General features: G+C 40.0%; 1 protein-coding gene across 6 annotated transcripts in view; it reads left to right on the top strand.

The window, feature by feature from the left end:
* gcgrb (glucagon receptor b) overlaps positions 1-12,041 on the top strand; it is a 43,959-nt gene that overhangs the window by 28,108 nt on the left and 3,810 nt on the right. For 4 of the 6 annotated variants that reach the window (XM_069530676.1, XM_069530675.1, XM_069530678.1 and 1 more), the window contains 9 exons: positions 3,374-3,494; positions 3,633-3,729; positions 3,853-3,960; positions 6,301-6,389; positions 6,694-6,803; positions 7,493-7,637; positions 8,403-8,562; positions 10,006-10,066; positions 10,307-10,376. In XM_069530676.1, the coding sequence (XP_069386777.1) occupies positions 3,441-3,494; positions 3,633-3,729; positions 3,853-3,960; positions 6,301-6,389; positions 6,694-6,803; positions 7,493-7,637; positions 8,403-8,562; positions 10,006-10,066; positions 10,307-10,376 (894 nt within the window). In that variant the 5' untranslated portion in view covers positions 3,374-3,440. Of the gene's footprint in view, positions 1-3,373; positions 3,495-3,632; positions 3,730-3,852; positions 3,961-6,300; positions 6,390-6,693; positions 6,804-7,492; positions 7,638-8,402; positions 8,563-10,005; positions 10,067-10,306; positions 10,377-12,041 lie in introns of those variants that run through there. The other 2 variants (XM_069530679.1, XM_069530680.1) reach the window with 2 other exon arrangements.

Raw genomic sequence — 12,041 nt, 5'->3', positions numbered from 1 at the left:
GACTACTGTCACCGAAGAGGAAAACAAGCTGAAAATGTAAATATGACTTCAGAGCTGAAGGTCATTTGATCCAAACAACAGAACATTTCCTATTTCTTGTTGTAAATACAAATGCAGATGTACATTTTTTACATTTCTGCTGTTACCCCATCAAAGTCGGGATTAGTGAAATTGTGTGTGTCCAAAGTTAATCAGATAATCTGTACTGTAGTTTTCATGGGGATTTTATTTGGTAGAAAAAACTTGAATTAATAAAAACTGGTGTATTGCACTATTTCACCATGAAAATGTGTGTTGGAACATTCACTGCCGTGTAATGTTTCAGTACTTTGAGAGGCACATACACATTTTCAAAGCCAGGTCTAACTTCCCCTGATCAAGTCTAATTAAAAACATGACCATCTACTATTAGGCCACCATCTCTTGAATCCAATTATCTGATCTAAATTTATGAATTAATAATAAACAAATAAACTAACATATATTACATTTCTAAGTATATCAATATATCATATATAATATACATACAAAGCCATGGAAAACACTAAAGGTAATCTGCATCTATACTTCAAGACATAAGTATTTTTTGTCATTTAGGTGAACTGACCTTTTTAAATTGGAATCATTTCCTTGCCCTTTAAATGGGCCAAAAGAAGGAAAGAAATAGAAATAATGCGGATGAAAAGTCATGCAGAGAGATGATATTGGAGCTTATGAGTAGTAATCTGTCAAGCAGAAGCAACATAATTACAGCTGTGTTCAGCTCCATTACAGTCAGTGCACTTCTGCCTCTGTTACCACCTACATACTCTCCATACTCTGCCTAATTGCCCGCGCCTCATCACATAGAGAAGGCTTATCGAGTTAAACAACATAATTGGGGCGGGGGGGGGGGGGGGGGGGGGGGGGGGGGTGCTCACAGTGGGTAATGCAATTATTCAATAACACTATGCCACAAATACGAACACACATCAATGCAGACAGCATGACCTCAATGATGATGGGCACACTCCGTCTTCCTGATAGACTTCCTTATTGGTCTTGTAGAGTCTTATGGATCAATCAAGTTCATGTGTGATAAGTAGTTTTTCTTAGATTTTTCAAATGATTTACTGTCACAGGTCCCCCCCCGCATCGTCCTTCGCCTTTCTCCGTGTTTTTCTCCAGGACTGTTGAGTTTTGATTTGTATGCGGCTTTTGCATGCGACATTATTCAGGAATATTCCAAAGGAAAAGCAGTGACTCACACTGGCTGATTGTGACTATACAAATCAGATAGCATCATTATATTTTCCTGCCTTCCTTTTCTTGCTTTGTCTCAATTTGTAATAACTCTACACACACACACACACACACACACACACACACACACACACACATCTGTGTATTCATGGGACGACAAGCTTTTCCCCCTGAACTCTCATGTAAGAAAGATCCAACTCATTATTCAGAAGGCTGATGCATGCAGTGGGTCAGTGACCGCTGCAGCTCACAAATGGTTTCTCTCAGTTAATGTTAAAGTAATATAAAATAACATTAAGTATAATAAAATGGTGTGCGGCAAGGTGGAACAGTGGTTAGAGCTGTCGCCTCACAGCAGGAAGGCTTTTTGTTTCGTTTGACGTGGAGTCTTTCTTTGTGACTGTTTAAACACCATTTTATACTTTTATGACTTGACAGAAAGATTATTTGTGTTTCAAAAAATTTTTGCTTCTTTTTTTAAAAAAACAAAAGATTTTTTTAATGCAAACACAACATCAAACCATAGCAATACATTTTACTTAAGGCAGAGAGAAAAGTCATTCATTGCAAAATGTCTGGAGGATTTAGTTACTGGCCTCCAACCTGAGGTGCTCAGATACTGGAAGCACCAGAGATTTACACAGACTGCAAAACACATTTCGAGGCAGTCGAGTGATTACGTGCCGTCCTCTGCTCAGTGTTGTGGGTAAATTAAAAAAATAGAAACATGATGCTGATAACAAATATCCTCAGATATACTCCTGAAACACACGTTGGGTCAAAATCCATTTTAGTCACTCACCAGCCACCTTATGTCACTGTTGATGGGATGTCAGAGTAAAAAGAATCTGAGTTCGTATATGGATTAATAAACATTTAGTGCTACAGTAATTACAGCAGCCGGAGAGTGTGTATGTGGCGTTGATTCATGCCCATAGTAAAAAGACATGTCTCTCATGCAACAGTGCTTCTCACTGATGTGTTTTTTTTATAATGGAGCTGCACAGCGCATAAAAATAAGATATACCAGGATATGGATGCAGAGACCATTCTTAATAGTCAGAAGAGTTTATTGTTGCTTTGTGTCTCTTCATGGGATTTACTGACAGTAAGAATACATAAGGATTAATATAGAATATCAAGATTAATTAAACTGTGAATCAACGATGAGAAAAAAAGCAAAAACCCTCAGGGGACAGGGAAGCAGGGTTTAACCATTGTATGGAGGATTATAGTAGAGTCCATATCTGCCTTGATAAGGAGCCATACAGTATTATATATGCTGGTAAAATCATCTTTGTATTTCATCATCAACAGTGGTGCAGACAGAGTAATCGCTCAGATTCAAAACGCTCTCTTCCTGTGTGAACGCTCAGCCAGTAGAATGTAACTATGACATCACAAGATAGAAAACAGGTCTGTTACAGCAAGAAAACTGCACCAGTTCATTTTATGGTTGTCGTGTCAGGTTATGGTTGTTCGACTTAGATCTCTGATGGTGACAGCAGTAATGGACACAAATACACACACAAACAGAAACATGTATGAAAGCTCTTCAGCAGAAGCACAGCGACTGGAACAGAATGGAATTTGAAACGTTTTAGCCAAAAATGTTTCCACGGTCAAGGTGTTTTTTGCAGAAACGTTTCAGATTTCGTTTTGTTCTCCATCTGCGTGGGTGAAGATGACATCGCAGGAAAAGCCCCGGCTGCAAAAATCACACATTTACATGCATGCAATTCACACACTCTTTAAAAATAATGTAGATTTCATTCAACACACTCTAAAAATGGTACACACATGCAAATATGCCAGCAGGAGTCTGTTCCTCTGGGGAAATCTCTTTTTTTCCTTGAAGGCACCATGTCGTTCTCTGACCCACTTCTCTCCACTGTCCAATCTCATCATTCAATCATCTTCTGAGCTCCAATGTTTGTGTGGCAGCCATACAATCAATGTATACACTGTGAAAACAACAGTAAATATATTTTTTTTTTCTGTTCATTGACGTCTTAATTATTTCACTCCATCTCTTTCAGTTGTAGGTCAACAAGACACACAACGCACATGCTGTCTCCTGCTAACAAGCTTCTTCATATTGTGTGTGTGTGTGTGTGTGTGTGTGAGATAGGGCCTCATGTGTTGGGCCTCCTCTAAATTCTGGTCCCCCCGACCGCCATCCTCCCAGCATCAGTGGGATGTTCCAGGTGTGTCTCCCCTTGGCCTTGCTTATGCTCTGCAGCTGCACTAAGGTACGACTCCCGGCCCGTCTCTCTGTCACACCCCCACACACAGCCTGGGATGTGCGCTTGACTCATTAAACGCACTGAGAGTCCAAAGCAGGAGCTGAAATCAGACATGAAGCTTTAGACAGTTTTGACTTCCTGCAGGTTTCCTCAACTAACTCCTTGGAGCTTGTGAAAGAGAAGTGGAGCAGCTACAGGAACCAGTGCCTGGAATATCTCAACACCACGCCCCCTGCCACAGGTGAGCCCCTCTCCCCCCAGCGTGAGCTCATGTCTGCATGACGTTTGCATGCAGGAGAGTGAAGTGAGCGTGACCTTCAGCGAGCCTTCAGCATGTATTTCACAGATGTGCTCTCCACTGCAGGGCTGGTGTGTAACAGGACCTTCGACCTGTATGCCTGCTGGCCTGATGGAGTCCCAGGAACCACTGTCAATGTCTCCTGCCCATGGTTCCTGCCATGGCACCGTAAAGGTCTGTTTGTGAGTGTGTGCAGTCACAATGGGTGGTTGTTTATATACCTGCCTGCATGCAAGACATAAGAGATGAATACTGAGGCTGTTAGATGACACAATCATTCAACATATGCACAACATATTTTGCTGTATTAATAGTATTAACAAATGGTTATATGTAATGTACATGGTGTTACTTGTAGTGACACAGGAAATCAATCACCTTTAGCTGTGTCCCGATTCATGGACCACCTTTTTTGGAGGACACAAAGGCTGAATAGAAATGCGATGGTCTAGTCAACCCAGGATTCACTTTTTATGTCACTAGCTTGTCTTACTTCCATACTACTTGCCTGTCCCAATTCACCCATTTTGTAAATGTCCCCTGCTCATGTTATAACATTTGCTGTGCTGAGTAAGTTTCTGTGGACAGGGCTAACGTGACATTGAAATAACTGATGTAAACGCACTGACTGACTGTGTATTGATCAATGGATCAATCCGTCCCGTCTGTCCTGCAGTTGTTAGATGTGTCACTATTATAATGTTGGTGAATCACTGTTGTTAATGTAAGAAGTTAGTTGATATTGTTTGTCACTGTAATAACTATGGTTGGCTGCTGGCGACATAGCGAGTGGTGTCCCAATTCCTAGGGGAAGATTTTCTCGCCCTGGCTCCGTTTGGAGAGAGACACCACCCAGCAAGGGACACAAGCAGCAAAGGTTTTGGTCTTGTCGCATCCACTGCTGTGTATGAATTATATCTGAATGGCTGCCAGGCACAGTGTCTAACAAATTTAGAAAAAAAGTAATAGCTTTAGATTTAAAGTATTTCACAGTGAGGAAATCAAATAAACAACCTGTCTTTTAAAATTACCTCCAAGAGAATTCAACTGTTTTCAGCTTCAGAGTGACAGCTCTGGTTAAAGGTAAAACTTTAGTCTTTTTCATTCTTCTTTTTCAGTCCTGTAGTATTAACTTCCTGTCATGCACTTTTAAAAGTCCAGCGTGTGAGAAAAGAAAGTCTTTGACTGCACTTTTTCACATTGTCTTTGTGGCCTTGTCATTTCTAACAAACACAAAATTAGGTCTGTGTTTTTTGACATATGACTAATATATATATATTTTTGTTAATTGAAGGTGTGATGTTGGTTGATTTTTTTCCACTTATAAACCTATTTACACCTATAAAATATTTCCCTTTTCATGCTAGTACAGGGAGAATAAGGTACAAGAGAAGTTTTTCTGACTTGTTAGACCTTATCCTACTCATTGAATGAAAACTGCAAGGATACAGTGATGTGATAACGTGCTGTAATGTAAAGTCCTCCTATAGAGTGAATGGAGAATGCTTTGCAAAGGACATGCAGCTCATTACATGTTCTTGTCACTCAGAGGGATGAAAGAAGCCAGCTATCTGTTGGGTGAACTGCGGATTCAGAAAGTGTGCAGCTGTTTCAGTCATAGAGTGGATGGAGTAGTAAGTGGATAAGAAGGCCACATGTTAGTAGTATCAGCCTGAGAGTGGTGTGAAGGCTTCACACTGTGTCTCAGGTGGCAGCCTGAACATGTGTCCTGTGAAGCTGCCTCAGTCATTTCACCTTGGCGTGTGTTGTTTCATAGCCTGCAGAGTCCAGATCTGATCACCTGTTGCTCTTTTTGTGTTGATTGATCATTTTGATGTTCAGGTTTGATCCTGGAGGCTGTGAATGGATGATAAGTAGAGTTTGTCTCTGTTATGTCCTGTGTGTGCTGGCAGCCTGGCAGGAGCCTCTCCATCTCCTGCGAGTGGAAAGAGATGATGTCCAACACAGTTTCTCAGTGTTTGCCTTTGTTCCACTAAATGTCATTATCATTAGTATTAGTATTTTTGAATAAAGGGAATTTTGTTCATCTGTGAAATTTCAGGTCGGATTTCAGCATTTATGATTTCATCCTTGTGGAATCTTCATACTGTAGAAACATTTATACTAGGAAATAAACTTCAACAGGTCAGTTTTATCTGCAAAACATTCAAAAATGAGATTTCGAGAAGAACTTGATAATATTACAAGAATAAAGTTGGAATTTTATGAAAGTTAAGTTGAAATTTTAGGAGGATAAAATACATTAAATTAAACTTTATTCTCAAAATGGTGACATTTTTCTTATTTAATTATTACTTTATTCTCAAAACGAGTTTATCTAATAAAATTGCAACTCTATTCTTGAAATAACTTTATTGTCATAAAATTATGTCTTTCTCCTCTAATGCAACTTTCTTCTCGAAATCCCCCCCAAAGACTGAAGCCAATATAGCCTGAAAACTCTTTCGTAGGGAAGTGTACTCTTTAATGACGTGTGTGTCTGTGTGTGAACAGTTCAGCATGGTCTGGTGTACAGAGTCTGCAGAGAAGACGGTCAGTGGGCAAAGAAGAATACTAGCGAATGTGAGGACGACCCTGGTGAGGTGTGTGTGTTCACAGTACAGTGTGTTTGTGTGTGCATGTGTGTGTACAAAGATGTAAGTCACCGATACCATGACTTAAGCTGCTTGCAGTGGCAGATGGCTCAGCAATAATGTGACTCTCACTGACTTGATAGTTTAACATGACAAGATGTGAAATGACTCAGTGTGTGAACGTCCTCCCATCTGTTCAAATAAGACCTTGTTTATTCACATTTCTTTTAGCCAGATTTAATCTACCGTGTGTGTGTGTGTGTGTGTGTGTGTGTGTGTGTGTGTGTGTGTGTGTGTGTGTGTGTTGGCTCAGCAGCAGCAGTATGGACGCATCCTCAGTCAGTTACGGATCATGTACACAGTGGGCTACTCTCTCTCCCTGGGAGCTCTGCTACTGGCACTGGGAATCCTCATCACCTTCAGGTAGAACATGTACAAAGAGGAAACAAGGGAAGGATTAATGCAAATCAAAAGAAAAGAATTGAATAGACAGGGCAACTATAAGAGAAAGAAAAGAAGGAACCAAGGAAAGACAGGTTAGGGTCAGGGTGGAAGGAGATGACAGTAGGAAGTATGTCAGAGAAAGAAAAAAATAAGCAATGAATGAAAGGAGAGAACGACAACTTAAGTAGGGAAGGATAGAAGGAACAAGAGAGGGAAAGAACAAAAGAGGGACAAATTTAACAATGAATGACATGAGTTGTGTCCCAATTCAGGGGCCACCTATAGACTGCAAAGGCTGATCCAAACTAGTCTGGTCTACAGAGGATTTCTGTGATCTGTGTCCCCAGCTTGGTCCGCCCTTAGCGCTGTCGCCTAGCAACAGAGTTGTAGTTGAACAGGACGAAAAAGTTGTTATGATTTTTAACTTGTGTGCCGTTCCCAGCTCAGTTGAGTTGAACCCTTATTCATACATTTTAAAGTGTAAGAATCACTTGCCACTGCCTTTAACTCTTTGAAAAACAGTTTGTCAAATAAGAAGGAAGGAAGTACACATGTGGAAAAAGGGAGGGGAAGAACAAATTGAAAAATAATGACATTGCTCCATGCAGAGCAGTGAACATGGAAAATTCTAATCAAAGCCATGACACGCTGTGACTCCTCTGCTGCAGGAGGCTCCACTGTATGAGGAACAACATCCACATGAACCTGTTTGCCTCCTTCATCCTGAGAGCCGTGTCCATCCTGGTGAAAGACGCCCTGCTCACCCTCACTCTGGACCCCAGGAGCAACAGCGACACGCGGACACATGCTTGGGTCAGCATACCAGTCAGAGCTAAGGCTGATATTGAATCAAAATAACATTGTGTCTGCACCAGTCCACATGTATGCAAGTAGGGAACAGCAATTGCAAGTAGAGCACTTACCTCCACCAAGGCCCAACAGTCCCATTAAATTACAACAAGCCCTATAGCTAAGGCCACATTATGTCTTGCAGCTACATGTTGTGAGTAGGTTTCCAGCCCTAATGTTTCCATACAACAGCTGAAAAAAGCTTATGAAACCGAATTTAAATCAATGTGATCCAGATTTTGATTCGGAAAGAAAACACTCATAGATACCAACCCCCTAAATATATTTACAAATAATGCCATGAGAAATCAATGAAAAGAATCAAAAACACATTGTTAAAGATGTGATTTAAACCAAAATGTATTGGCTTCTTCCCTGACCCATATCACATCCTTCCACAAAGTGCAGTCATAATCTGTCCAGTAGCTTTTGTTTAATCCTGTTAACAAACAAACTAACGCCAATGAAAAAATAACCGCCTTCAAGGGGACAATTAAAAATGCACTGATTGATGGTTTTTTTTGTGCTGACGTGCTCAATATATTGAACTTGCATTTACAGTAATGTTTCAACTTTACATGTTGTGAAAGATAGCCTTGAACTCTGAACTGTTATTGTGACTCAGTGTTTGTCAGTCCTGTGCGAAGCTCTGACTGAAAGTGACGTCTTCTGCTTTAGCACCTTATCTTAATTCTTGTCCTCACCGTCACTGTCCTGTGTGCATGTCAGGCTGTGATGTGGTGTCGTGGTGCCATGGTGATGATGCAGTACAGTGTGATGGCCAACAACTATTGGCTGCTGGTGGAGGGCATATACCTGCACAGCCTGCTGGTCATCACAGTGTTCAGCGAGAGGAAGTACTTCTCTATTTATCTGGCCATCGGCTGGGGTAAGAACCAAAACTCCTACACTCACAGCAACTGGCAATCCTCATGTAGCTGTTGTGAAATACACAACACATATCCTGAGACACTGTACAGAATGTTGAGATCAACAAACAGTGCCCTGACATTTAGGTCTGCAGGTAGATCAGGTGTTGACAATGACACAGTCATCAACAACAGAAAGTATCACGCTAGATGTCTTAGATTCTTTATTGTTGTTGTACTGCTGCAGACAGAAACACAATAAAGATGCAGTTGCAGTCTCTAAAATTTAGAAAATGGTTTATAATTATTAGAAAAAGTAGTATTTCCACCCTACCGTTGTCTGCCTCTGCCGACCAGAGCAGTTTCAGTCTACATGCATTTTTTTTCACCATGACCTTTATCCTTTGACCACTGAGATCTGATCAGGTAATCTTTGAGTGAACATTTGAGCTGAATTTGAAAAAGATTCTCTTGAGGTGTTCTAAAGATAACACACCTGTGAGGCAGAAGAGTTTTGTGATGTGACAATGACCTTGACTGTTGACCACTAACATGGAATTAGTGATTCCTTGGAGTTGTTGCTAAGATTTCGTGCTCACAACACAAAAAAAAGTTTTTTGAGGTAACAGTGAACTTTGACCCTCGATAATAATCTATTCAGTTCATCAATGAGTCCAAGTGTTTGCAACAAAAACCTGTTTTGGTCACAGTGCATGGCCTTGACATTTGACCATCCACCACTGTAATCTAATCAGTACTTCCGTGAGTCCAACTGAATATTTGACCAAATTCTGTCAAGACATTTTCTAGATAAATTGATCACAAGAATGGAACTGATGAGCAGATGAATGGACGGACAACACAAAAACGTTATGCCCTCTGCCACTGGCTTTCTCCAGCATGGAAGCGTAATAAATAAAGACAAAATTATAGAAATATACAAATGTAAACATATTAAAAGTATAGAAATATAAAGGTAAGAAAGGCAATATATACAAGTATAAAAAGTCATAATTCTGAGTGACATACAGTGTGTAAATGAACAATAAGGTGCAGAGATGGTTTACAGGTTTGTAAATAGACTCAAGTGCAGCTTTGTTCGACAGGTGGACATCCTCAGGATAAGAACAGTAATTCACAGATTCACAGTATAGTGATGTAGGTGAGACATGGCAGGCTCTGAAATGAGAACACAATGTGAGTAGACGTCAGAAGAGGAAGATGGATTAGTCTTCACTGTTTGATCCAGGCTATGTTGCCTGATGGGTTATTATAAGTATCTGAAATGTCTTTGTATAAATATGTCAAGAGCTTGTAGAAGAGATTTATAAATCAGATATACGATGATAGTTCTGTTATCTACAGTAAAGTTGAGCTTTCCATTTTGTCGGAGGTGAAAAAAAGACGACGGGAGCGTTTGAAGATATATTCAATTTTTTTGGGTTCCTTTCATATATTCTCAGGTGCACCGCTCATCTTCGTGCTGCCGTGGATCACAATGAAATATCTGTATGAGAATGAGGAGTAAGTTTTATCCACTTCCTAATAATGTCACATCAAATAAAAGGTGGTGTATGTGTAACAGCTTTTATCTGTGAAGAGGCAAGTGACAGAAGTTTTTAATGGTCTTTCCTTTTGACTTCCTTAAATCTACTCATGCTCCTGTGAATGAATTTGTGATGACTCTTAGGATACAGCAAGAACATCTGAATTGTAATGATAACAAAGAATTGTGTGTGTGTGTGTGTGTGTGTGTGTGTGTAGGTGCTGGGAGAGAAATATTAACATGGGATATTGGTGGATCATCCGCTCTCCTATACTGTTTGCTTATCTGGTAAGTCTCATAATCCTCTTATTCTGGCATTTTTGTAATTGAACAAAATGATGTAAGAAATGTAGACAACTTCATTCATTCTTCAGCAAGTGAGTTGACGCGATGGCTGTAAAACTGGAGGAATACAGATATCTCGGAATGAGGAGCCATACACACAGAAGACACCACTGCTGCCGACAGAAAGAATGGAAAGATTTTGGTGATAAATGCAGACATTGATCAAAAAGCCTCATTCAAAAAAACAGCTGCTGATTTCAGATTTTCTTGTAAAATGATCACTCATTCACGTCGGTGTCAGCTGCTGTGTGTGGTCAGTTGAATGAGAGACATTGAGAGATGTGCTTGAACAGGAAAATCCCAACTTGATGCTGGTGACTGTCTTCTACAGGAAGTAGCTAATGTTTGACGGTTGTATTTATAGAGGCTGGCCTCGTCGTTGCAGCCGAGCCAAAAAGGGTTGAAATATTCCAACATGTTGCAGATGAACACACCGCAGACTTCAGATGAGTGGGGGGATGTGGAGGTTTGATAGAGTCACACAGCTCGTTCAGGAGGATTGAAATATCGGTCAGGTTTTAAGACCTAAGGCCACAGATATAGGCTTAGTCTTAAGTTTTGTACGTGTACACATCATGGCTGCCTCATGTATCCTGCATCTGTTTGGTGCGTCGGTTGTGCACATCCTCAAAAATTAATGATACGCTTTATGCAGTCTGAGTTAAGTAGTGTGTAATTCTGTGGTGAAGAATACTCCAGCAACATGCCATGGTCATGTTAAGAACACAGCAAGTATGTGTCATGTATCATGCTCATAATGCATCTGAAGCTTATGAGCATGTATATCTCAGCCCGAAGAGAGTCGACAGAAAAAGGAAGTGACTCCATCCGTGTAAAATTGAACCACTCAGAATGTTGCAGAATGTTTTGAGACAGGCCACAACAAATCCAGACTTTTGAATAAACCGTGAATACTTATTGACTTGTTAGCCACAAAACTAAGAGAGCTTCCTCAGAGATTTATTTTCCCTGTTTTATAACCTTTTTTTTTATTGAACAAAATGTTGCACATTAGTGAACAGAATGTCAGAAGGAAGTAAAGAGGAGGGGAGATGAAATTCAGAATGAAGTGTTGAGAGCTGAAGGTGTTTGTGGATTGGACACAAAAAAGTAATAAAGGGAAGACTCAGAAATCTGCATTACAAAACTCAGAATGTGGAAAGAAGAGAGAAGATTTTCTCATTTGTTTCATGTTTCATGCAACATGTTCAGGTCCAAATGGATTTTCGTATTTTTTTCACTTTGTTGTTTTTCACTTTACAAGGAGTAACCACACGTTTTTACATGTTTTCTCAAATGCACATTTACTCAAATACTTTTTCCTCGTTTTGTCTTAATAATATTTTCAAAATAGTCAAAAGAGGTAAAAACTCATAACTCATAATTGTAATTTGCAATCTTTTAAAACACTTTGGTAAAAGTTGTAACTGTTGTCTTACAGTGAGAATCGAATTGTGTCTCATTAGAATTCGTATTAATTCCAACATTCTCCATCCTAAATTGGAAGCTTGAGATGTGAAGCACACACACACACACACATAATTAAGTTGTGGACTTCTTCTTGTGTTTCCTGCCTCTTGTGCTCGTAGAGACACACTTATGAGCATA

Source organism: Paralichthys olivaceus, chromosome 8 (assembly GCF_024713975.1).
Source record: "Paralichthys olivaceus isolate ysfri-2021 chromosome 8, ASM2471397v2, whole genome shotgun sequence".
Lineage (NCBI taxonomy): Eukaryota > Metazoa > Chordata > Actinopteri > Pleuronectiformes > Paralichthyidae > Paralichthys > Paralichthys olivaceus.
This window is presented reverse-complemented; position numbering and strand designations above follow the sequence as displayed.